Source organism: Phlebotomus argentipes, unplaced genomic scaffold, assembly GCF_947086385.1.
Source record: "Phlebotomus argentipes unplaced genomic scaffold, Phlebotomus argentipes genome assembly contig_17, whole genome shotgun sequence".
In the NCBI taxonomy this organism is placed as follows: Eukaryota; Metazoa; Arthropoda; class Insecta; order Diptera; family Psychodidae; genus Phlebotomus; species Phlebotomus argentipes.
The window spans coordinates 955,900-978,632 of NW_026776166.1; the positions used below are offsets into that span (position 1 = coordinate 955,900).

The 22,733-nt window shown below is 43.3% G+C and overlaps 2 protein-coding genes across 2 annotated transcripts; one reads left to right on the forward strand and one right to left on the reverse strand.

The window, feature by feature from the left end:
- Positions 1–14,673: 14,673 nt before the first annotated feature.
- On the reverse strand, positions 14,674–18,256 carry LOC132256665 (uncharacterized). The gene is made up of 4 exons (XM_059753158.1): positions 18,153–18,256; positions 16,595–18,092; positions 15,043–15,164; positions 14,674–14,980 (listed from the first exon to the last, which is right to left on the reverse strand). Exons 2-4 carry the CDS (start codon positions 18,081–18,083, stop codon positions 14,780–14,782), a joined length of 1,812 nt encoding a protein of 603 aa, XP_059609141.1. The 5' UTR covers positions 18,084–18,092; positions 18,153–18,256; the 3' UTR covers positions 14,674–14,779.
- Positions 18,257–18,580: 324 nt separating this feature from the next.
- LOC132256745 (NF-kappa-B essential modulator) lies at positions 18,581–22,625 on the forward strand. Its single transcript, XM_059753277.1, has 4 exons — positions 18,581–18,715; positions 18,828–19,305; positions 20,456–21,258; positions 21,322–22,625. The coding sequence occupies exons 2-4, from the start codon at positions 18,828–18,830 to the stop codon at positions 21,436–21,438; spliced, it is 1,398 nt and encodes a 465-aa protein (XP_059609260.1). The 5' UTR covers positions 18,581–18,715; the 3' UTR covers positions 21,439–22,625.
- The last annotated feature ends 108 nt before the right edge of the window (positions 22,626–22,733 follow it).

Below are 22,733 nucleotides of genomic sequence, written 5' to 3' on the forward strand. Positions count from 1 at the left end.
AAGGAAATGTCGGAAAAAGGCCTTTCACTCCCATGAAGAGAGAAAGAACTTTCCTGCAAGTCACTCAGAAAATACTGCCAACTTCCCTGAGGGGTGAAAAAAGTGATTTTCATGCCTTGTCCTCAAGCGGAGACACTGAGAGGAAAGCACAAGGAAATTTCACCGCTCCCTTTTTTCCCCCAACACCCACCAGATGTTACCCTTTTCTCAACCCGACACTCAATTAACCAAATTTCACGTCCCCCCCGCCAGACGCGCTTCGCCCCTCGGGAGGCGCCCGGGTTCACGAGGAGAGAGGTGTTGAAAAAAGTGGTCGCCTGGGATGCGAAAGGGGTGCGCAAGAAGTGTGTGTCAGGAGCGATTGAGGGTCGCAGGTGGGCATCAAAGTCCCCGAAGAGCACCATTCAATTTGAGTGACTCGCCTCACAATTGCAGAAATCCAATTAATTATCCTCTTTCAGAAGGATCCAATTCAATTAATTAATGCACTTTGCGATAAACAACATTGCACACTCTTCCCCTGCCATCGAACTTCAAATTAAACAGCCACTGCGAAACGACGTGAATTTCAATTTACAAGCTTAATGCGAGATTGATGTTGGAATTTTTTAATGAATACCATGTTTTTTTCTCCCCCCCCTTCAGTTTGATGAATAAGTTATTACGTGATTCCCAATTATAATAATCATTATTCCTTCTCGTGATTAAGTGTCAAGAGAAGAGCGTGCGAAATGCTGGAAAAACTCCCTCCTTGGCAGCGTTGATCTCTTCTCTAGCGACTGCGAATTTTCCCCATTTCTGCTTCACGTCTTATTCTGCTGAAGCCACGACAGATGATTGAGTGTATTATTCAGTGGCTGCCGGCGGACTGTCGTGGGGAAACATGAACGAATGGCCCCTATTAGGATGGGTCATACCTGAAATTTTAATTCACCCCCATTAACATGACCACATGGCTCCAGGAGCACGGAGGAGAGCACTTTGCACGTTTTCCCCACCTAAATGATGGCATCATTAACGTGGCAAGCCACCTGTTCAGCTCTCATTTGGCTCCAATTCTTTCCTTTCCATCCTCAAAGTCGCGCGTCTCAAGCAGTTAATGGGCGACAGTTTAAATTCAGCCAAAAGATTTTCCTCTCTCGCAATCCACATTCAAGCCAACTCATGACCCACATTTTCCCGTTCAGCAAATGTTGCCTCTTTTTTTCTCCCCCCGTCCTCGAGGGCGTGCCACACAACTCCCAAAGAGATCAATAGCGTCATTTCACCCCCAAATCCTCACACTTCACGCGTGTGTCGCCATGTGAGCCTGGGCTGTGGGGTGATTCTTCCTCCGCCGAGGGATAAAATAAATTAAAAGTTTACATCCTCCGAGACAGTGGTTTGGGGGGGGGGTGAGGAGTGCCAAAGCACTCCCAAGGCCCATTTCATTTGGCTGGTGTATATATGCGGAAGGGACGAAAATAGAGGAGAAATTCACTTTAAATTGTTTTCTCCAGCACATTTTCTCCCCGGGAAAACTTCCACCACGACAAATCTCCAAAGGCGGAGCGGCTTATTTCGGAATCTCCCACAATTGTAATTTGTAGCTGAGCATCATGTAAAAGTGCTATGATTATTGAAATTAACTGCAGTGGAAGGAAAACCGTTGGCATATTTTACGAGGACATATATAATTACTCATTTGCCATACTTTTTTTTGGCATTCTCCTGCGAAACACACTGTTGAGCGTGAGTGAAAAAAGAGAGGCTAATGAATGGTCGGTGGGTTAATTTTGAGTCTACAATTGGGCACGTCGTTCAATGAAGGCGCGCACGTGACAAAAAAAAGAGGGATGTCGTCTGGTGAAATTAAATGATAATTTTATGGTTTAGCAGAAATTCATGGGACAGCGTGAGGAAAAAAGAGGATCTGTATGATGGACGATTGCGCCAAAATGCGCGGAAAATGCGAAGGGATGGGCAACACGAGCCGTGCGGGTATTTGAGATAACAATGTCAGGGGTGTGATGCAAAGCAACTCCGGGGAGGCCTCATAATTCACCCTGAGCGATAAGCCTTTGACACTCATGGCACCAGGAGGACTTCCCAGTTGCGGTTCCACACGCTACGTATTGGTTTCAAGAAACTGTTTCCGACCCATAACGCTTATGGGTAATTTACATTGGATGCGTTTCACTTTTACCTCGACGAAACAATTTCCTGAAATGTCTCGGTAGGTAATCATCCCTTTTTTTATTGCCCCTACGCTCGGGCGCGGAGGGCAATAAACCTCGAAGAAAAAAAAAAGGATAATTGCCGTCCGAGACATTTCAAGAAATCGTTTCGTTACTAGTGCAAGAAATAATTTCATACTTACTACAGGAAACAATTTCGTAATTCAATCAAGAAATATTTTCATTCCTATTGCAAGAAATAATTTCGTAGTTATTTCTGGAAGCAATTTCGTATTTATTTCTTGTATGGAATCCAATACAATTAAAATATATAATTTTGTCCAAACGGCAGTGTTGATTATGCTGAATCTGGCCACCTTAAGTACTCTCCGGCGTCATCTTATCCCGGATTCCGTGAAATTTCCCGCGGCTTCATTGTCCATCTGAAAAACGATAAAATTATTAAATTTTACTGTTTATACGCGCAGAATTTAGATCAAATTTTCTCTCAATTTATTTTACAACAGCATAATCAATGCACATTTTGAAAATTCACCAAAATGTACTTAAATAAATGCAATTTTTCTCACCTTATTATCCGATGAAGAACTGCACTCTGCTCGTTCTGCATTCAACCACGACCAGAACTCAACTAAATCGACAACTCAGATGAGTTTTAGTGAAGGAATTTCCCAACATTGCTTCATCCCGACACCCGAGCCTTGTTTTATGACCCTTTTTTTCATACTTTGCATTTTCTCTGCCTATTTTCTGTAAAACAGATGTTTTATTGCACTACTTTTCTCCCTCGAGCGCATCATGGAATTTTGAACCGGTTTCAGGTATTACGAGAAACTCTTCCGTAAACCATACGGAGGCATTTCTTGACCACATTCGGAAATAGTAAGAATACTTGGTCTTACTCGTTTCTCCTCTGAGGGCAATCAGGTAGAGTGCCGAAAATTGGGTAAATTTTATGAGGGTCTGAGAGGTCTGAAATTTCTGTGGGCCATAAAATTTAGGGACACCATATGGCTTATTCTATACATGTTTAATCTGTGAAACAAGAACGAAAGCATTTCTTGTTGGGAATCAGAAACTGAAACCTTTCTCATTTGTATCATGTTCATAGTCGGAGGGCAATAAGGTATTATTGCTCTCCGATTGCCCTCAGAGACAGAACAGGAAACAAATCCGCAACGGTTTCACATCCACTACCGATGAGTATCCGTTTCTTGAAACCCTTACGTAGCGTGTGGAACCGCAACTGGGTTCCTACGACAATGACACGACCCACATTTTCCCCCCATTAAGTTCCGTCGCCCCATTTCAGCAACTTGTTCTCTGCACTGCAATTATTCCCTATGGCAACTGATGCCTTCCAAAGGTTCTCATCACACTTTGACTGGCCCAAGACTGCCGCCAAGGGGTGGATAATATGCCTTAAATCTGTACACCACTTCCAAACACTTCCAAATTTGTCTGACACTTCTGGAACGTGAAATTTGCAGTCGGTTTCCTTATAATTTCCCAAATTATAATGAATCTCTTGAGATTCCATTTGACATTTCCAAAAAATCGACTTAAAACCGCTGTTTTTGGACATTTTTTCTGATCATAACCCCGAAAATATAATTAGGATATCCTTAAAAACCCCGTTCGAAAACTTTCCAGATCACAAAATTATCTCTTATGATTTGCCAATGATCCTAAAATTGTCTGAATGGACATTTTTCAAGTAAAAATGACTATTTTTGAGGTTATGTCCAATCTTAGTACAATTTGCACTGTTTCTTGGTATCAAAGGATCAAAAAAGCAGTGTTAATTACTTGAAAATGCTTATTTCTGCAACGGACTAGCAGAATTTTTGTGCTAGAATGCGAATTATTCACTAAATCTGCTCTCAATTCGTTACATAACCTAGAAAAAAAATATTACGTTTGTTTCTGCGTGAAAATTGAATGAAATTCAGAGAATTTAGATGATTTTTAGGGAAAAGAAGCATTTAGGAATGGAATATTGTAGGTTTTTCAACACTTCCACTTCTTAAATACTTCTGCTGAGCTGTACACCACTTTTGACTGTATTATCTTCCCCTTGACTGCTGCCAAAGGACTCCAAGCGGTCGAAGTTCCGAGGGTGGAAAACTACCATGAACTTGTGAAGCGAAATCTAATTGCAATCAAGCTCAATAATAGAGAATTTATTTAACTATACTATATATGGTTTGCTTAGTGCAATTTCCTCTGCAAATCTATAACTATTTAGCCTCACTGTGAATGCTGTATTTCACGTATAAACTTGTGCCTCAAGATTATATATAGAAACTATTGAGTTTCCTTTCATTTGGTGCAAGACATTGCAAGAAAATTCAATTTTAGAGGATAGAATTGACTGCTTTTCACTGCTTAACAAATGAAAATGATCCTTAAAGCTTCTCTTCAGTCCTTACAATCGTGACTTTTGATCATTTGCGCGTGATTATACTGAAATATTCAACAATTAGAAGATTTAATTTGCACTGCAATTCTCAAAATCTCTTAATTAGTCGCCTCTTAGATGATATACAACAGCAAATTTATAATGGAAATTGCCCAAGTGTCTCTATTCTGGACAAATTCTTCAATCGAGCTTTACATAGAACAAGACAGAGAAGTTTCACCCTAAACTTCACGCAATTAAGGGGAGATTGAGGGGAAAGTGAGAAGTTTCTCCCTCGTGGAAACCTCAAAATTCTCTCTCTCTCTCTCTCTCTCTCTCTCTCTCTCTCTCTTTGAACTCTCAGTGAGGAAAATGTAATATTTCAAAATACTCGCGATGTGTTCTGTCCACCCCATTCCAACCCACTGACGGTATTGTGCTGTTCATGCCTCGAGGGTGAAATACAAGTTTCAGCATTTTATGTCCGGAAAGCGGGAGCGTTGGAAGCACTCTGTTTTGCAGCAGAATACAAGATGCACATGGACGAAAAATTCAATTGGGAAGAGATATTATGTAATATTTTTCTTGAGGGAATGCATTTTCATCTCTGCGTCCCATGAAATCTACTTTTGTCAATAATATATTTGCCTCTCTCGCGTATCTAGCAAACAATTTTGCATGAATCATCATTGTGGCAATAATTCACATTTCCCATACGATGTTTTCTTGTGAAGTATTGAATTTTTGTGTGCTTCTTCTTCTTGTCCTCTTTTCTTGTGGTGTAAATTGCAAGATTTGCTATTTAATTTTCCTTAATAATCATCATAACACTTTGTGAAAAATTTCACCAAAAGATTTTTCTAGTGCTTCTCTCTTTCTTTGGGGAGATGAAAGCCCTATCTGGAGTGGCAGATTGAATAAATTTCTTCGAGATGATCTCTTTCAGAAGATTTCCCCCTAATATAATTTCACTTCCTCCGTGGGCATTGAGAGAACTTTTCTCTCAAGTCTCGCGGAGGGATTTTCTTATCTTGCCAGACCTTCGCAGATTAAAAGAAATGTGCAGAGCGGAAGGGGAGAAACTCTCAGGTAGAATTCCGTTTGCGCCGTAAGCAAAAATAATGGAATGGAATGTGAATTATTAATTCGTGGACAAGTTGATGGAGAGGATGAATATTGAAAAGTTTGCACCCCCGGCAGGAAGGGAATTTCACGGAAAATTTAATTAATTCGATAGATTGTTGCTAAGCAAATCATTAATAAATTTTTCCACCCCTTCTTCTCACAATGGGGAATCCCATCGCACGGTTCGGGAAGAAAGCCAGCCTTCATGGCTGAGGTAAAACATCTCGAGCACACTCGGGTCGGGGCCCTTTTTTCTCCCTGGCGATGCGCCCCGCGGGGGTGGGTTTGCGGGTGGAAGAAACGAAAAGTCACGCTGTGCCATAAATAGGGCCTGGGGGAATGTTTAACAAAAATTTCACTTCTATTTCCCTCCTTTTTATTAACTTCTTTATGACATTCGGTAGTATTAAACTTTTCTTCTGCTCCCGCCCTATCAACATTTTTCACCCACACGCACACCTTTTGAATTTTCTATTGAGATTTACACAGGGAGCTTCACTAAATGCCACACCGTGAGCCGATCGCAGTGACTTTTATTATTCCCCAGCTTCTGGTGAAACAGAGACGCAATTCCAGAGCTCCGCCCACGCGGATGCCCCGCCCATATTTAAGAAACCCTTGCAGTTGGCGCCTAATGTCGCCCTGAAAGCAACTATAATGGCTCTGAAGTTGAGCTTGACAGCCCCAAATGCGCCGGAAGCGATAATCCGCACATATGGCGATAAATTTTCCATGGAACGAAGCCGTCAAGTCCGTGCCGGAAGTGTTGAGGCTCTTCATTTGTCATGACATGAAGTGTCGCCAGTGGGGACAATAATTCGCGTCGCGAGATGTTAATCTGGGGCGCCTGTCAAGGAGATGTACTGGCCGGACGTTATTTAATAGCCATGCCGCAACAGTTCCACTGCAGGACATCCGCGAGGATTCTCCACACAAGTCTCATGCCCTGTATGCACTATGTCACGCATGGATTGACATGCCACTTTTTCGCTCTCGCGCCACTCCTGCGAATGATTCCCCCGTGAGGACGGCACGTGAAGGAGTTTGATTGGAAAAGTCGTGTGATTTTTCCCAGAATGATGGATGGATTGGGAAATGAAGTTGGTGAGGTCACATTGTGCTTTCTTCACCTTTCACAGCACATTTTCAGTGATGAGGAAATACGATGAATCTTCCTGGGGACGTCCAATTTCAACGTTATCACCGAGGCTTTCGGATGACCTGCACAATTGTCACAGGTTGTTAGGAAGCAAAACAAGAAATCATTACACGATTTGCCACAAGTTTATCTGTCGACAAATTGCAACTTCACTCGAACAATCAATCATGTGCACTAATAACAAGTCACATGTCGTGGCTTATCATAGTCTGGATAGCCTTGCCTGAGGGCTACTGTAGCAGCATCAAATACGCATTGACGTCTGCTTGACAGGGAATTAATGACATGGAGTGCTCTTGCCGTCCCAGAGCCAATATCTACTCCTGAATCTAATTATTGTGATAATTAACTACCCTGCATAATGACATTAGTTTCATGTGCACTTCATTTTGCACTACACAATCTCCCTTCGCAGCCATCTTCACTGATGGCATCTTTCCTCCATCTACATTGGCAGGCAATAAACAGCATATTAAGATATGTTTCCTCCCATATCTGCTGATAATTTACTCATAGGAAAAAATCATCAATTTGATACCAAAACTACTCTAATTACATTAAATTTACTCAAACAGAACGTGAAAATTGAAGTGAAACTCAGAAGACAATATAAGAAAGCACACACTAGGATTTAGTGTAAATTCTACAGCACTGCATGAGGGTTAAATCCACCCACTTGAGTGGAGAGAACACAGTGTAAATGTTGTTTCTTTGGCAGATACAAACAACTTGACGAGACGCCAAAGACAACAGAGTTAAATGCGTGCTTTTGTGTAACAAAAGAACCTCTCCAACCCTGATTTAATAAGTTTAGCCCAAGAGTGTTGTCTGCAAAGGCGGAATTTGTTATGTATTTCCAGTGCTAATTTCATAATATTCCACACACACACACATTCTCCATTTTCGCTCTCTCTCTCTCAAGACACTGGCTCTTCTCACCTTGGATACTTTCGTGGTGGAATTTCGCAAAAATGCTCCTCAAAAGAGCGCGCACATCAGCTTCAAAGGAATATGAAGAGCCTTGGTGAGACATTTAATTATGCCGCACATAAGTCTTTGATGAAAAATATGAGAAAGTGTGCTAAAGCATTCCGAAGAGCAGTGGAATTTTCATTTCTGACCTCACCTGCGAGAGGATTTATCTCAATCTCCAACTCAGTAGACACCGTGAAATCCCCTTTTTTATGGACACCGTGGAAGCTTTTAGTTTTAGTCGTGATTTATTCAGCATGTCGAGGTTGAAGTAAAAAGCTTTTCCACTGTCAAAGGCGCTTTAGCCAACACGTACAATAAAATACTGCACAGTGAATCGCAGAACATCTCAAAGTGAGGAATCACACTACTTGTGAGTGTTTTTTTTATCACACACAATTTTTAATTAAACTTCTTTGTTAGGACTGGTAAGCAGCTCCCTGAACCAGAGAAACTTTTGTGTGAACGTGCATGAAAACTAATGAGAACTTTACTCAATTCTCCACTTTCAGTTAGATTGTTGTAAAGGGAATTTCTCCGCACTACAAATTTTCAGATGGCAAAAATACCTCAAACTCAAGTGGTGGGGAATCACTCAATTTCCCAGCTCTCAGGATCTGCGTGTGAAGAGATGGGTTGAAGGGGTGATTAGAATAATCAATTTCGAATTTGCACATACTCTGGCACATCTGCAAGGGTTCTCGCTGGGGCTGAACCCGAGCAAATGAACAAGATGGGAAGGATGAAAGGAATATTTTTATGCAAATTAATACAGTATAAAAAGGGCTTTTCCAATGTGTTTCCATCCTCTTCGGCGCACAGCAGACGCCATAAGACCCCGATCCACACCAATCATATTCATTTACAACACAAGCTCTCGTAGGTAAATGAATTCCATAAGATGCGATGGTGAATGGGTTGAGGAAGATGTCTGGTAATTGTGCCACTCGCAAAGAGGCTCAAATTAAATATTCAGCGCAATGAAGGCGGCTCAACCGGAGATTTCACTGTGGCAAGTTTAAAAGTTACTCCGAGAGAGAGAGAGAGAGAGCTTGCGAATCTCAAAGCTCGATTAGAAGTAAGATGATTATTTTCTCTATGAATATTTCATCCGAAGAATCACCTGTAAGAGCATAAAATATTATGCTTGATGGCGTCTCTGTGTCTCTGTTTATCATGTCAGGTGTTTCATTGTCACACTCAATTCACACCTGAAATTGAACTTGCTTCCATGGCAGAAAAGCTCTGACAATGAAGAATGCTTAGCACAAGTGAAATGAAAAATCCATTTCCTCTGCTCAACACTATATTGAAATTCCTGTTAACACCTCAATTTATCATGCACAGAATGCCAGAGAGGATAAAACTCTATTAAAAGGGGCGGAGCATTCAGATGGGCGGAGTTTTGCGCTTGCACAATAACCCCGTATTAGCACTTAAAGCTCATCCCAGCAGATTTACAAGCATATGCTGTAAAATGAGTGAAAGTTGACGCGAAAGTCTCCTCCAGAGGGGTAATTGAGCCACATCGGCAACAACTTAATTATTCACAATTGAGCAAAATGTTTGAAATTGATGGGTTTTTGCTGCACATTAAATTGTGCTTTTCATTGTTGTGACATAGAAAGTTTTCGGGGTGAAAACTTTTCACTTAGACACACACATTTGTAGACTGTCAACAAGAGGTTTTCTCCCTGTTTTTCCAAACCCTCTTTCTCATGCGCGAGCTTCCGAACAACAATATTATTTTAGTGCTTCGCGAAGGCCTTAATGAATTTGCAAAGTAACGATCGAGCGAGAGTGAATATAATGAAAAGTCTTCAATTTATGTATGAGAATAATTATTCCAATTGTGTGACTCGCACAGACTCAAAATAGGTGAGGAACCTCACTTTCTCTCACCGCAGGAATTTAATTGTGCCACGAATTCCCGTCTCGCCCTCGACAATGCAAGAATGAATGATTGAATGAACAATTTGTGCGCTCTGTATTGTGCGAATCGGGCGAAAAGCCAGTCTCACTCTCTTGTGAGCCTTCATTTGTTGCTTGCCAAGAAAGAGAATTACGAGATGGCAAATTAACTGGGTTTTAATTAATAAAATGATGGAAACGGCTGGCGGGCACAATATTTTCTCCATGCCCAGAATGGCGGGTTTATGATTTTCGGTGGGGGCGCCTGGTGGTGGTCGTAGTGAAATAAATTAGAAGAACGTGCGAAGGCACAAAAGTCACATAATTCACTCAGTGAGACACGCTCAGGATTATTCTGGGCTGCTCAGCGCTTCTGTATTTCGCAGTCTGGACACTCTCTTCGTCTCGCATCTTTTATTATGCCTCCTCGCGTAATCCCCAAAATGTGGCCCACACATTCTCGGACTGTTGCCACTCACTTTCCTCCCATTCAGCAGCTGGCCTGCACTCTTGGCCGCACGCTGGCTGAGGCCTTTGCCTTCATATGCTGATTATTTGCTCAGCGCACAGAAACTTTGCCATATATTCGAGAATTGTTTAATTAAATTTACATAACTTGCTTTGAAGTCCCAATTGAATATTAGATTTTGATACGAGTTTCTGAGAATTCCAATGAAATTTGCAAAATTACTCGCAAATTTCGCAAATCAACTAATATTCGTACATATGAAAAACCTATTAAGAAAATAAAGTGTCATGAATATCGATATTGAACAGCGAAATAGGAAATTACTTTCCATTCATCCTAAGTATTAAATAAGATTTCAAACTTCGTATTAAACGAACACGACATGAGCGACTTGAGAGTTTGCGATAATTAATGATGAGATCATCGAAGCTTAGGATCGACTTTCAACGTTTTCATTAATTCAAGATTTTTTCCTGAAGACATTTCTCCATTAATTAACACCAGAAACTCTCAAAAAGTGAAACTCTAGAGTTTTGCACTAATAACGAGACATTTTGAGGTTAAAATCCTTCAACATCACAAAAATCTCTTAGATTATTAGATTATAAGACAAGATTTGTAAAGTTGAATTGATCCGACAGCAACTTTCAGTCACTTTTTCTGCTTTTTACTGAATTGTAAATGTCGTAAATCTCACATTTGACTAATATTTGAAATGTAATTTGTCAAAAAGGCCAACAAACTCAAATTATACGCTTCAAATTGGCCCTGAGCGTCTTGTCAGCTTTGCAAACTTTGCCATAACATGTAATTTGACTGAAGTACAATGATCAAATGTCAATCACATAATGACTTTGTCGTGTGAAATACTAGACTTTTCGCAACTTTGTACTCTGTGAAATATAATAAATGGTGTGAAATTTTCTATACGGCTAAAATTACTGTGGGGCTGAAACCCCAAAGAACGCCCCCCTAAATGGTGCAATTACGCAAACACAACGAGCTTAAGTGAAACTCTCCCATGTGAGGCTCCACTTTCACCCCTGAGCAAATCATAATCTCACCCAATATAAGCTGAGAATCACTTTGCAGCGCAAATTCACCGTATTTTGACGAACACGGCGCCTGGGAGGAAGGATATGATAATTTAATGATGGCTTGTTTAAATGAAAGTGGGAAGCGCGCCATAATCGACATGAGCGGAAATTGCATCTTAATCTCATCAGGATAGTTTAGAGTGTGTGTGTGATACACTGAAGTGTGTCACCCGGTTTTTTTTTACTTTTCACTTAAAGACCTCAGCATTTTGCCACTCGTGTGCCGAAATATAATGCCTCTTGATTAACTTTTGGCGTCTCTCGGGAGCGGGATTCTGTGCGGCGGCAGGAGAGAGGATGGGTGAGATCAAGTGGCAAATCATGGGATTCAGAGTGATTTTGTCGTATTCCCAGCTTTCGGGGGGATTTTTCAACCAAACACACACCCCGATAAGCTCTCGGGAAAATCAATAAAATGTCTCATTGCCGTTTGAAGATTGGTGAACTGCGAGAATATTCACTGGCAGAGGCGGATGAAGTATTACAAAAATTGACGGTGATTCGAAATTGAATTGCCGCATGAGGACTCAAAAGGCGCCCACACTCTCCTAGCATAACATATTCATGATCCTCGAATCCGCACGAGCGTGCGAGAGAAAACACGACCGAAAATTCTATTCACCGAAGATTAAAGACACTGCTGGGAAAATTTCATTGAGAGATATATTCAACTGTGAGTCGGGCATAAAGTCTTTGCGAAGCACATCAAATGAAATAACCATCATCTTTCGCTTATGACTGTGCCGTTCGGGAGAGAAAATTGAAATCAACCGCGCTTTTGTGCGCGGGGTGGAAGAGAGGAAAGTCTTCTGTCTCCAGAGATTCACATCGTCAGATTGTGCGATACATAGTTTTAATGTTAGCGCATGATTAGGTTTTAGTTTTCACGTCACCTCGAAAGCTGACAAAGGAACACACACACTTCTCGCATAACAATGTTCTAATGATGCTCTTTGTATGCTCCGCCAATTAGGAAGAGCATTGAATTCAGGGGTGGAATTTTGTAACAAAGTCGATAAACTCAGTTTTGTTCGCAAGACATCTCGCATTTCCCATAATTTTCTCTCCATCCAACATCTTTTTTTTTCCCTTCGCGTGTACGAAGCTGAAAAACACTACAAAAGGCGTCGAATAACTTTCGCCTGCAAAATAACAAACACGTCAGTCTTCAGTCGTCGGGATCAGAGGTTATCAATTCCAGCATTCGCGCGCTCGTCTTTCCCCGCCCCACAGAAAGGAGAACAGGGAAAGTGTCAATGCACGGAAAAGCGCCTCCGGAGTGGGGAAATTTCACCCACACGACAAAGTTGCACGAGCTTTCTGCTCAATTGTACATCATCATCGCCTCTCACCGCAAAATATTGATTCCGATAATGAAATTTGAAATACTGACGATGGTTGGAATGTTTGGAAATTAAAGGAAATTGTCATTTGTAGCGAGAAATGTGTGTGAGAGAGGAAAAAGGCAGTGCGAGAAAGCTTTCAATGTGATTGATACAATTCCCACACAGCAAAAGGGAAGAGGTTTTCCCATTCCAGCTCCTAACCATGACATTACCTGACGGAGTGCAGAAAAGGGAGGCAAAAAGAGGCGGTGAAGGAAAATATTTCCTCAATGCACGAGCGAGTGGAGGTGGATTAAAAGGTTTTTTTTTCTACTCTCGCAATGCCCGAAGCATCGAGGAAATTTCACACACAAAACGACAACACAGTGCTTGAACAAGATGAAGACACAGAAAGGCTCTTCTTCAATTCAGCCTAAAATCACTTTAATGCACCTTCAGACGCCACACAATTCCACCTCTGGAGCTTTTAAACATCTCCCCTTGATTATAATGCACGGCAAGTGTCTCCACACGCGAGTGATTCTGTTTTACTGGGGGTTTAAAGGTGGTTTTAACAGCGCGCTTTGTGATTACATTAGAGAAGGTGAATGCCTTAACAAGCAAGGAAAAGTGCGGTAGTTTTAGCCACAAATGCGAGACTCAGAGTTCAGAGGAATTTTACGACAAACTTCTCAGTAGATTGTAGAAAATCGTCTGCAAAAATACACGCTTTCCAGACAGTTTTTCTTCGAAAGGATGAAGAATTGAAGCACATTTATACATAACGATGCTTCTGAATGAATTCTCATCGAGACTAAGAACGTTGAACTGCTTTTGAAATTCTGCACAGACAATTTTCAATCTATTTGACTATTCTTGCACTGTATTTTCTGACATTTTCCAACTTCTCTCAGTCAGTGAAAAGAGATCATTTTGTGTGTTGAAACTCGAAAAAAAATTGATGGATTTAAGTCTATTTTTGACTCTTTGCCTCTGATTCCTAGGAAAATGGCTGTAAATCATTTGCAAAATAAGTCGACTCCTCGAGAGATTTCCCGTCTCTTCGTGTTCGAGAGGGCGCGCAATAAAGCTCACAAGACAGAGTGAATGGCGAGGCTTTGCGCATTAAAGGCGCCCGTCTTTCACCACATTCTGTGCCACTTATTACGTATTCCACGAGAGCGCTTGACTGTAAATTCTGCCATCATCTCAGGCAAGGACGTTCGGAGATGGAGAAATATTACTAAAGTACAACTGCCGATTGAATACCAATCACTCGCTTTATCTCACGGAGCAAATTCAAATCCCAGTCACTTGGCAATTCTCCGCGCCGATGGAAATGCAACAAACACATCTTTGTAAGCCTTCTTCGATGGGCAAAAATATGTTCTTCTCGTCATATAAATTCTTTAGCACACCAATAAAACTCTGGCGCACCCAATTTTCATTAAGCTCTCCATCCTCTCCTGCCCTTAATGACCACCTCCTTCGAGTGACGGGATGAGAAATTCACTTCTTGTGCACTTTTGCACAAAACTCCAAGGATAAACTTTTTCATAACGCAATTGCAGAATTTTCACTTCGCTTCGAAACTATTTCATTTGAAATTAATTAAATATCACTGTGTCACGATATTCCCCATCATCCTCAATAAATAGCGCTGTTTTCATAGATGCTCGACGCCACTTGATGTTGACGCTGGCGCCCAACTGGCGCCTCGCTCACATCTTTTCACCCTTTGTCCGCTCCGCAGCATCAAAATGAGGACAAAATCGTGGAGAAAAATATCTCACATTTCAATCGATGCAACTCCTCAACTCTCACGTGATTTGCCCAAGGAAGCGAGACAATTCTTCACTTCCGCGCTGTGTTTGTGCGACAAGACAGGAATTCAGGAGTGCGCTTTGAACTAAATTAAATTCTCCACGCTCAGCGAAGGATGTGCAATTAGGACAATTTATCGCCACTGGCTATTTTGACGCAACATTCTAAAGGAGATAAAAAAAATTTATTCACTTAATACAAATATCTTCTTTTCTTTCATTTATCTCTACCACTCACGAAAAGTCTCCTCGAAATTATCATACAAATCCTTGGTGATTCCCAACGTAATGTGAAAGTGAAAAGCCCATCGACTCACCCTTCAGTAGGAACTGAACACGAACTCCTCGTCCAAATCATCGGGATTGAGTTGATTGAACAAGTCATCGAATTCCGGATCGTTCTGCTCGTCAAACTCACCAAAGTCACAACCAAAGAGTGACGCCAGCCTGTCCAGCTGTCCATCGCGCAGCGGAAGAGGCGAACGCGTCGCGACCACCTCAGAAACTGCAATCTGCTGTTGCTGCAACAGAAAAACCGAGAGCGTCAGTCGAGGCGACACAGCAGCACAGCTCGCCAGCATACCTTGCGCCTCTCCTCCTCCTTCCGCAGGATATCCCAGTGATTCAGACCGTACTTCAGCGCGTCCTCGTCATTCGACTCCTCCTCACTCATCAGCTCCTCCGACTCCTCGTCATAATCCTCGCCTGCAAAAAGGCAAAGCGCACAGAGGATTTATACAACTCATAATATAATTGCGCTTGAAAACTCCACAGCAGCGCAACAAAGCGAATTGTAATCGAAACCAACATGAATCACATTAATTGACGCGAATTGTCACTCGCGTCTCGACTTTGCAGTGGTGATCAAGTGACAATCCTCAACACAGAGATCTCTAATGTTTAGAGGAGAGAGGGGCTGCTTTGACACCTGTTCTTGCATTGAGATTCCTTTCTGTCACCATTTCCCTTCAATTTTTATACAAAATATGTATTATGGCTTGATTCAAGGGGGAGATAATATGCCTTGAATTTGTACACCACTTCCTGACACTTCCACAATTCCTCTGCAGAATCTTCAACTTATGAATCTGCCTTAAAAAATACTTTAAACCTAGAAAATGAGTAAATATGGAGAATATCACAATGTTTCCGCTAAATAATGTGCTTGAATTTTCCACTATAAAACACAAACTGTAAAAATAACTAACTGAAATGACATTTTTGAGGTTATGGTTTGCTTTTAAACTGTTTTCTAACTAATTTGGAGTTTTTTTTCGAATGCAAATGGTCAATTTGACCAAGAAAAGAGAAAAATCCTCAACTCAAATACAAATTATATGATTTTGTTACCAGAATCTATTCCTAATTAATCACATAACCTCAAAAAAGCCATAAAATTGATTTTTCGAAGCAAAACAATTTAGAAAATGTCTCAATTTGTTGGAATTGAAGCTTTTTCAGTGCAAATATTCTATATATTTTGCCACTTCCAATCTTAAACACTTCCTCTCTAGCTGTACACTACTTCCGACCATATTATCTTCCCCTTGGCTTGATTATCACTCAATGAAATTGCCTAATTTCAGCCATTTTATTAGAGCATTCTGATAATTCTGACTCATCGCCGTCGAGTGTTTCGTTTTCCTAATCTTCTTTGAACATCAACTTGCTTACACAATTGTTGTACTTCGCACTTGACTTTCATTCTTTGTCGGTCTTCATGTTCTATTGCTTCTTTTCCTGTTCTGTTCACCTGTTTGGCTACTGTATTAGTTATTTATCAGTCTTGTTACTATTCATACGTTAGGTTTACTTTTCATTTCATTCGCTACCCGGAAATGCCTCGATCTCCCCTATAAATTCAACAGATGTGCAGAAAAATCATAAATTATGCATGTCATTAATTATATCAATTGTTCAAGATAAATTCATACTTTAAACATTCCTACAAAATGCACTGAATTAAACCTGATATTTCGCTTCAACTTTTCTCTGTCCAGAGAGTTCAATGGATTCAATAGCGTAATAACCGGATAAGAGCGCTAATCACGATGCGAAAGCGCCGAGCAACGCGACGCTCTTCCGCTCCGGAACACACAAAACTCGCCAGCGAGTAGCGAGGAAGCGATACTCACCGTCTGATGGCTCCTCCTCCTCCTTCTGGGCGCTGATCAACTTGTTGTACAGCTTGTCGTCCAGATCCTCGTCCAGAAGCTCAGTCTTTATGCGCAGAGCGTTGCTCGCGTCTTCCTCTATCGTCACCTCGTCCGGCACTTCCGTCTTGATGCGAACTGGGATTGTCGGCGCCTCGGAGCCGCCATTCGTTATGCTCTGGGACAGCCTGGAAGCCTCTTCGAGTACAGTCGCCTTGGAGTCCTCGGGCTCAGGCGGCGCAGACTCGTGTGATGTATCACTGTCCTCTGGCACAATTTCCAGATCCTCCACAATCTCCGGCTCCGGCTCGGGCGTCTTCTCCCGCGGCGTTGACGTCGTTGGCGCACTGGAATTCTTGGCCGGGAAGGCGTCTCCCTGGCCGGGCGCTCTGATGGACGAGCGATAGCGATAGAAGCGCAGGATGAGACTCCTGTTCTCGAACACGGTATTCCTCGTCTTGCGGAACGCCTCAATCGCAGCGTCCACGGAAGAGTAGTTGACAAAAGCATATCTGGTGTGTTTCATGCGCGGCGAGAAGCCCACGTCCACGTGAACGGCCGTGGGGAAGATCTCCTTCACGGCGCCCGTGGTGACGCTTTGCGGCAGATTGCCCACGTAGAGGCTGAACGGGTCGACGCCCTCCGGTGGACACACGTGCTTGAACTCCTCCTGCTTCAGCTCCACCGTGATCTTGCCGCCACCGAAGCGCACCCGCGACAGCTGAGCAATCGTCGCCTGCACGTCCACGCCCTTGCGCAGCTTCACGAAGCAGTGGCGCGGCGTGACCGGCTGCTGGAAGTGCACCAGCTCGATGGCACTGGAGAAGCCCTGCACCATGTCTCTGGTGATTTTGGGATCGGGGAACTTGATCACCAGCGTCCGCGAGGCGTCAGAGGGCGAATATTCGTTCTCCACCGCCAACACCCGTTCCGCATCCTCGCGATTCCACTCCTTGCCGACGTGTCGCGACGCTGTCTTCCTCTTGCGCTTGCCTCTGACCTCTCCTGGCGACGCGCTGCCCTCTTTTCTGCCCTTACTCGGTGTGGAGTTCTGTGATGGTGATGTATTTGCTGGAGGTGGTGTGATGTCTTGAGCTGGTGATGTGTCCGGACGCGTCGGTGGCGAAGACCGCACAATTGGCGGTGGTGCAGTGCGGCACGCAGGAGGATCTGCCGGAGGTGGAGGGGGTGGATCTTCGGGAGGTGGTGGCGGCGGGAGAGGCGGATTGAACGGCGGAGGAGGAGGCTGCGTCATGTTGAAGAGGAGTGATGACGGCTCCGGAGGCAGCGGCGGATACCAGTCCAAATGCCAACGGCCCCACGGCATGGAGCTGCCGGGCGGACCCTCAGGCCCGATGCCGTGGTAGTAGTTGTTGTAGCCCGAGGAGGACATCCCGAACCTATTTCGGTTGTTGAGGTAGTGTCTCCTCTTCGGCGTGGTCTCGCCGTTCATCTCGATGCCCCTCTTCATGCTCGCTTCCTGCAAAATTCAGCCACTTATGCAAGTCACACTCGCCCAGAACACTCCCTGGAACACTACCTGGGTGCAGGATGAGTCTTTTGGCTGCTCTTTCACTGGTTTTCACCAGAAAATCCACCCAAAGTACATAACAAAAACACCTGAAAACTGACAGTTGCTGTCAAATTGGCGGCGCTGACCTGGAAATGGAACTTTCCAGAACTTCCAGTCCGCCCTGCCCAGAATCGCGTTCCAATTGAGCACTGACATATGCATGACTTCATACATGAAATGCCACCAAATTTCTCCGCTGATTCATGCTCAATTAGAGGATATTTCTTGCCGCTCTGTTCACATCGAACTCTTGTGAATTCTGCTGCGAGATCTATTTATTGAAATTGATATTTTTCTGCACATTTAGTTCGCTTTTCTGAATTCTGATTCCAACTACGCCACTGGAGTGAGCATAATTGAGCAACGGGTTCGCAAGCTGGGCTTGTTTTGCTTGACAGCTGACGGGAATTTTTCTAATGCGCAGAACTTGAGCCATCCAGTTTATTTCACAACATTCTGTCCAATTTCCTTAAGTGAACTGACTCTCTATCGCCAAACTGGAGGCCACACGAGTTAAGGAGTCGCCTGAGGTGAGCTCTCATCCTGAAACTCCTCAAACATTTGGGAAAAATCCCCTCCGGATATCGTCTTATCTCTGGTCTGACTCATCTCTCCACATTCTTCCTTCTTTTTTGGGTTTAGATGTGCGACGAAGAGTCTTTCGTGATCCTGGGATCGACGCCGACGCCCTCGATGGAGCAACTGGCGCAATCCTACGCCACAGAGACGGCGTCCGGGGTGTTTTCCTCGCTACCGGAGGTTTCTGTGCATCCGGAGGTTAAGATGCCGTCGATCAAGAGTGAAGACGGTGCTGTAGGCGGAGAGACTGTCAAGGAGGAGTCGATGACCACATCCAAGGCATCTTCAGACACTGTGGACAGCGTGAAGGCCGCGCTGGACGCTCCTCTGCCTCCGGACGATGGCATCCTCACTCCGCCAGACTTCCAGCTCAACTCCACAGTGACGCAGAGCCTGGTGAGCTGGCCAGAGGCATCCCCGTCGCTCTCCACCAGCCACTTCAACATCTACAGCGAGTTCCCGAGCATGAAGGGGCAGAACATCGCCTCCCAAGACCTGTCCAAGCTGGAGAACTTCTACTGCGAGCACAATCAGCTCAAAGGTGAGCAACTTTCTTTTTTGCCGCTGACTCACGCTTTTTTGCTTCCTCTTGACTCGCCAAAGTGGTATTGAGAGAGACATTAGATCGAGGAATTTTCATTTAGCGAAGAATTTCAGTGAGGAAAAGTGAGAAAATCGGGCTTCACAGGCACTTAAGATAAGTGTTCTTGACCATTGCGCGATTCTGCACAAGATTTCGTCAGCCAAATGAGTTGGAATACCTGGAAAAAACCCCGGACATTGTTTGCTTTACTCACTTTGAGGGGTAATTTGGCCAGTTTTTCGGCCGCGACGCAAGAAATGGTCAAGGCTGGATTGAGTCAGGATGAGCAAGTACACTCAATAAAAGCTCGAGTGTTTCAACCCAGAGTCGAATCACCTTCAGATGCTTTTTATCGGCACGTTTTTGCAAGATTAGAAGCTCTATATTTATGCATGTGCGACACGGATTCTTTACCTGAGTGATTTGCAGCTTCTTTTCACTATCATGATCTTGCCAGGCGCTGATCAACAAGCAGGAACGTGACTTTTCCCACAAAAAACCGCTATCTTTCTGCCAATGTTGACCCAAGAAGATCCTTTTCTTTCTTCAAATATTGTGATCAGATGTTTTTGGGACGCGCTGAGTAAAGTTCAAAGTTATGACACGAGTTTAGACGGATCTTTTCGTATTTGCACATCAATTCATTATCTTTTTTCAATCATAAGGATGCAAAATCAATCATATTCTGAGTCCTGATCAAATTTATTGCTTGAAAAGCGATGATTTTATTAAGTTCTGTACACGTTTTGGTTATTTCTTTAGTTGCTTCTTCACTTTTTCTTAACAATACACCTCATCTGTGCACTCTGCTCGCCTTGGCGTCTTTGAATCCACATGAAATACATAATGCATAGGCTTTTGACTCTCATTTGATGAGTTGAAGGACAAACGAAGCGATATTATTATTCAATTTCTCCTGCGAGTTTCTTCATATGCGCTAAAATTGCTCACAAGTTTTGCACCTTATCAAAGTTTCTTTGTTTGTCGACAATCAATGGCATAATCGGGGGAAGAACTAGTGAGTGACACGGGGCTCTTTTGATTGTGAGTCACTCTTCTTATCAATTTGGGCTGCGCGTGATAACGTCTGGCCTTTTGTGCATTGCAGAGAACCTCCTGAATTCCAATCGCTGCCTGCGCCAGTACTTCGCGCTGGCCGAGAAGTGGCAGAATGAGATCCGGGAGTTCAAGCGGCAGCAGGATGTGTACCAGACGCACGTCGTGGGTGAGAATGAGCGTCTGCGCGGCGTCGTGGAGCAGCTGGAGGCGCGTCTGAGGGAGAAGAATGCCGAGCTGGATGCCATTCGGGCGGAGAACAGGCAGAGCATTGAGGCGCTGTCGGAGCAGCACGACCGGGAGTTACAGGCGCTGCGCGTGCAGATGGAGGAGCTGAAGGTGGGCGAGCACGAGAGGCGCTCGTCGGTGGACGCCGAGCTGAAGTGGCGCCAGGAGATGGCGCACATGGAGTTCACGATGAGCGAGAAGCTGCGCGCGGCGGAGGTGAAGGAGGGCCAGTTCCAGCAGGAGATGGCCGGGCTGACGGAGAAGTTCAGCGCTGACATGTACGAGATGCGGCACAAGCTGGCCCAGGAGGTGGCCAGGGTGGCTGAGCTGGAGGGGCAGTGCAAGGTGTGGCATGAGGAGAACGACTGTCTGCGCGTGAACCTCACGGCGGCGGAGGAGTTGAATGCGAAGCTGCGCGCGGACGTGGCCGAGGTCACGCAGCAGGTGGAGCAGATTGAGGCGTTCAAGATGCAGTCGGAGCTGTTCAAGGCGGACTTCGAGGCGGAGCGCGCGGCCAGGACGGTGCTGGTGGGCGAGAAGGATCAATTGCTGGCGGACTTGAGATTGCTGCAGAATCGACACGAGCAGCTGATCGGCGAGATGGAGTCCATGCGCAATCCCAGATCGGTTGTTGACACTGGATACTCCTACTTTAGGCACTTTCTCACCTTCTTCTCTGACATCTTTCAGGGTTACCCGCATCCGGAGCCCCAGAGAAGTCAGTTCAGATGTCCCATCTGCTCGCGATCGTTCACGGATTTGAGCTCCTTGAACCGCCACATCAACGATTGCCTGGACAATTCGTAGATTTTCCACGTCAAAGCATGGCAGATTGTTTTTCTTTCGGCTTATTCTCTGCTCCGGGGAAATACTTGAGCTCTCGCGAGATCCCGGAGCTTCGAAAAACTTTGTATTTTGAGAGTAAATCGTGACGCTTTTGCTTTGTAGCTTTTACGCGTGTGATTCAAGGATGCTCGAATCACGCGATTCCATGATGTTTTTCTTTCCTACCAAGACTCGCGAGTTTCTCTGAGACTCTGAAAAGCTTCTCTTTTTTAGAATTGTATTCCATTTTTTGTCTTTAGTTTTTAGGGCATATTTTATTAGAGCGATTGCACTCGAAAATTACTGGAATTATTGAGATTGGTGAAATTTACAGAAATATTTTCATTGAATATAAAGAAAAAAAAACAGTTAGTCAATTCTGGAGTGGACTAAAAAAGACTGAGGGTTTTGTAAGAAAGGGATTGAATTGAGAGGGAAAATAATTGAATTAACAATTTGAAGCTCCTTCGCTGAAAGCTCAAGAATTTCTCCTCTCAAGTGACAAATGTGTACGTATATTATATTCTTATAATGGAATAGAATAGATTGTTTGACAATTGATCAGCAATTCAGCAGTTTAGCGGGATTGTCTTGTTGCTTTTCGACTTTGTTGTACATATAAATAAGGAAGAGGTTTTGAGGAGTATTAAAAGAACTTCAGAATAATGATTGTTCCAAGATGTCATAAATCTGCAAGTTTTTGCTTGATTTTAAGAGAGGTTTGGATGTTGAATGAGCTTCTGATGGTCAGGGATTAAGAGATGTTTTGCTAGAATTCTCCAAACGCACTGAAAAGATCTGTTTAGCTTCTGATTTTTGATGCATTCAATTCACAAAACACTGTGATTTGGCAATCTTACAGCTGCATTTGACGAAGTTAAGCATTTTTCTCACACTGACACCAAAAAATTGTCTCGCTAAACTGCTGAAGTTGCAAGTTTTTACCTGGCAAGAAGAAGAAGAAGGATTACGACAAGGTGATTTGGAAAACACTTGATCACATTTTGAATGCTGACATTTAATAATAATTATTATTTACAAAATTGTATCTTATATCAATAACATAAATATCTGTTCTTTCACTTGCAAAAATATGCTGTTTTTCTCTCTCCTCAATTCGTTGTAAAAATTGGCTCAAAGGAACTGACAATTTTTGCTGATTTGCATTTAATATCTCAATTTTTTATAAAGGGGAATTTTGACTCTCACACTTTTCAGAAAGGGTGGCAATAAATTAGGCAAATGATGAGTATTTCTTTCTTTCTTTCTTCTCCTTT

Coding starts and splice junctions, on each gene's coding strand:
- LOC132256665 (XM_059753158.1), bottom strand. CDS start 18,083: ATGAAGAGGGGCATCGAGATGAACGGCGAGACCACGCCGAAGAGGAGA. Junction 15,165..16,594: donor GGAGGAGGAGCCATCAGACG/GTGAGTATCGCT, acceptor GCCTTTTTGCAG/GCGAGGATTATGACGAGGAG. Junction 14,981..15,042: donor AGGAGGAGGAGAGGCGCAAG/GTATGCTGGCGA, acceptor TTTCTGTTGCAG/CAACAGCAGATTGCAGTTTC.
- LOC132256745 (XM_059753277.1), top strand. CDS start 18,828: ATGTGCGACGAAGAGTCTTTCGTGATCCTGGGATCGACGCCGACGCCC. Junction 19,306..20,455: donor CGAGCACAATCAGCTCAAAG/GTGAGCAACTTT, acceptor TGTGCATTGCAG/AGAACCTCCTGAATTCCAAT. Junction 21,259..21,321: donor CCATGCGCAATCCCAGATCG/GTTGTTGACACT, acceptor GACATCTTTCAG/GGTTACCCGCATCCGGAGCC.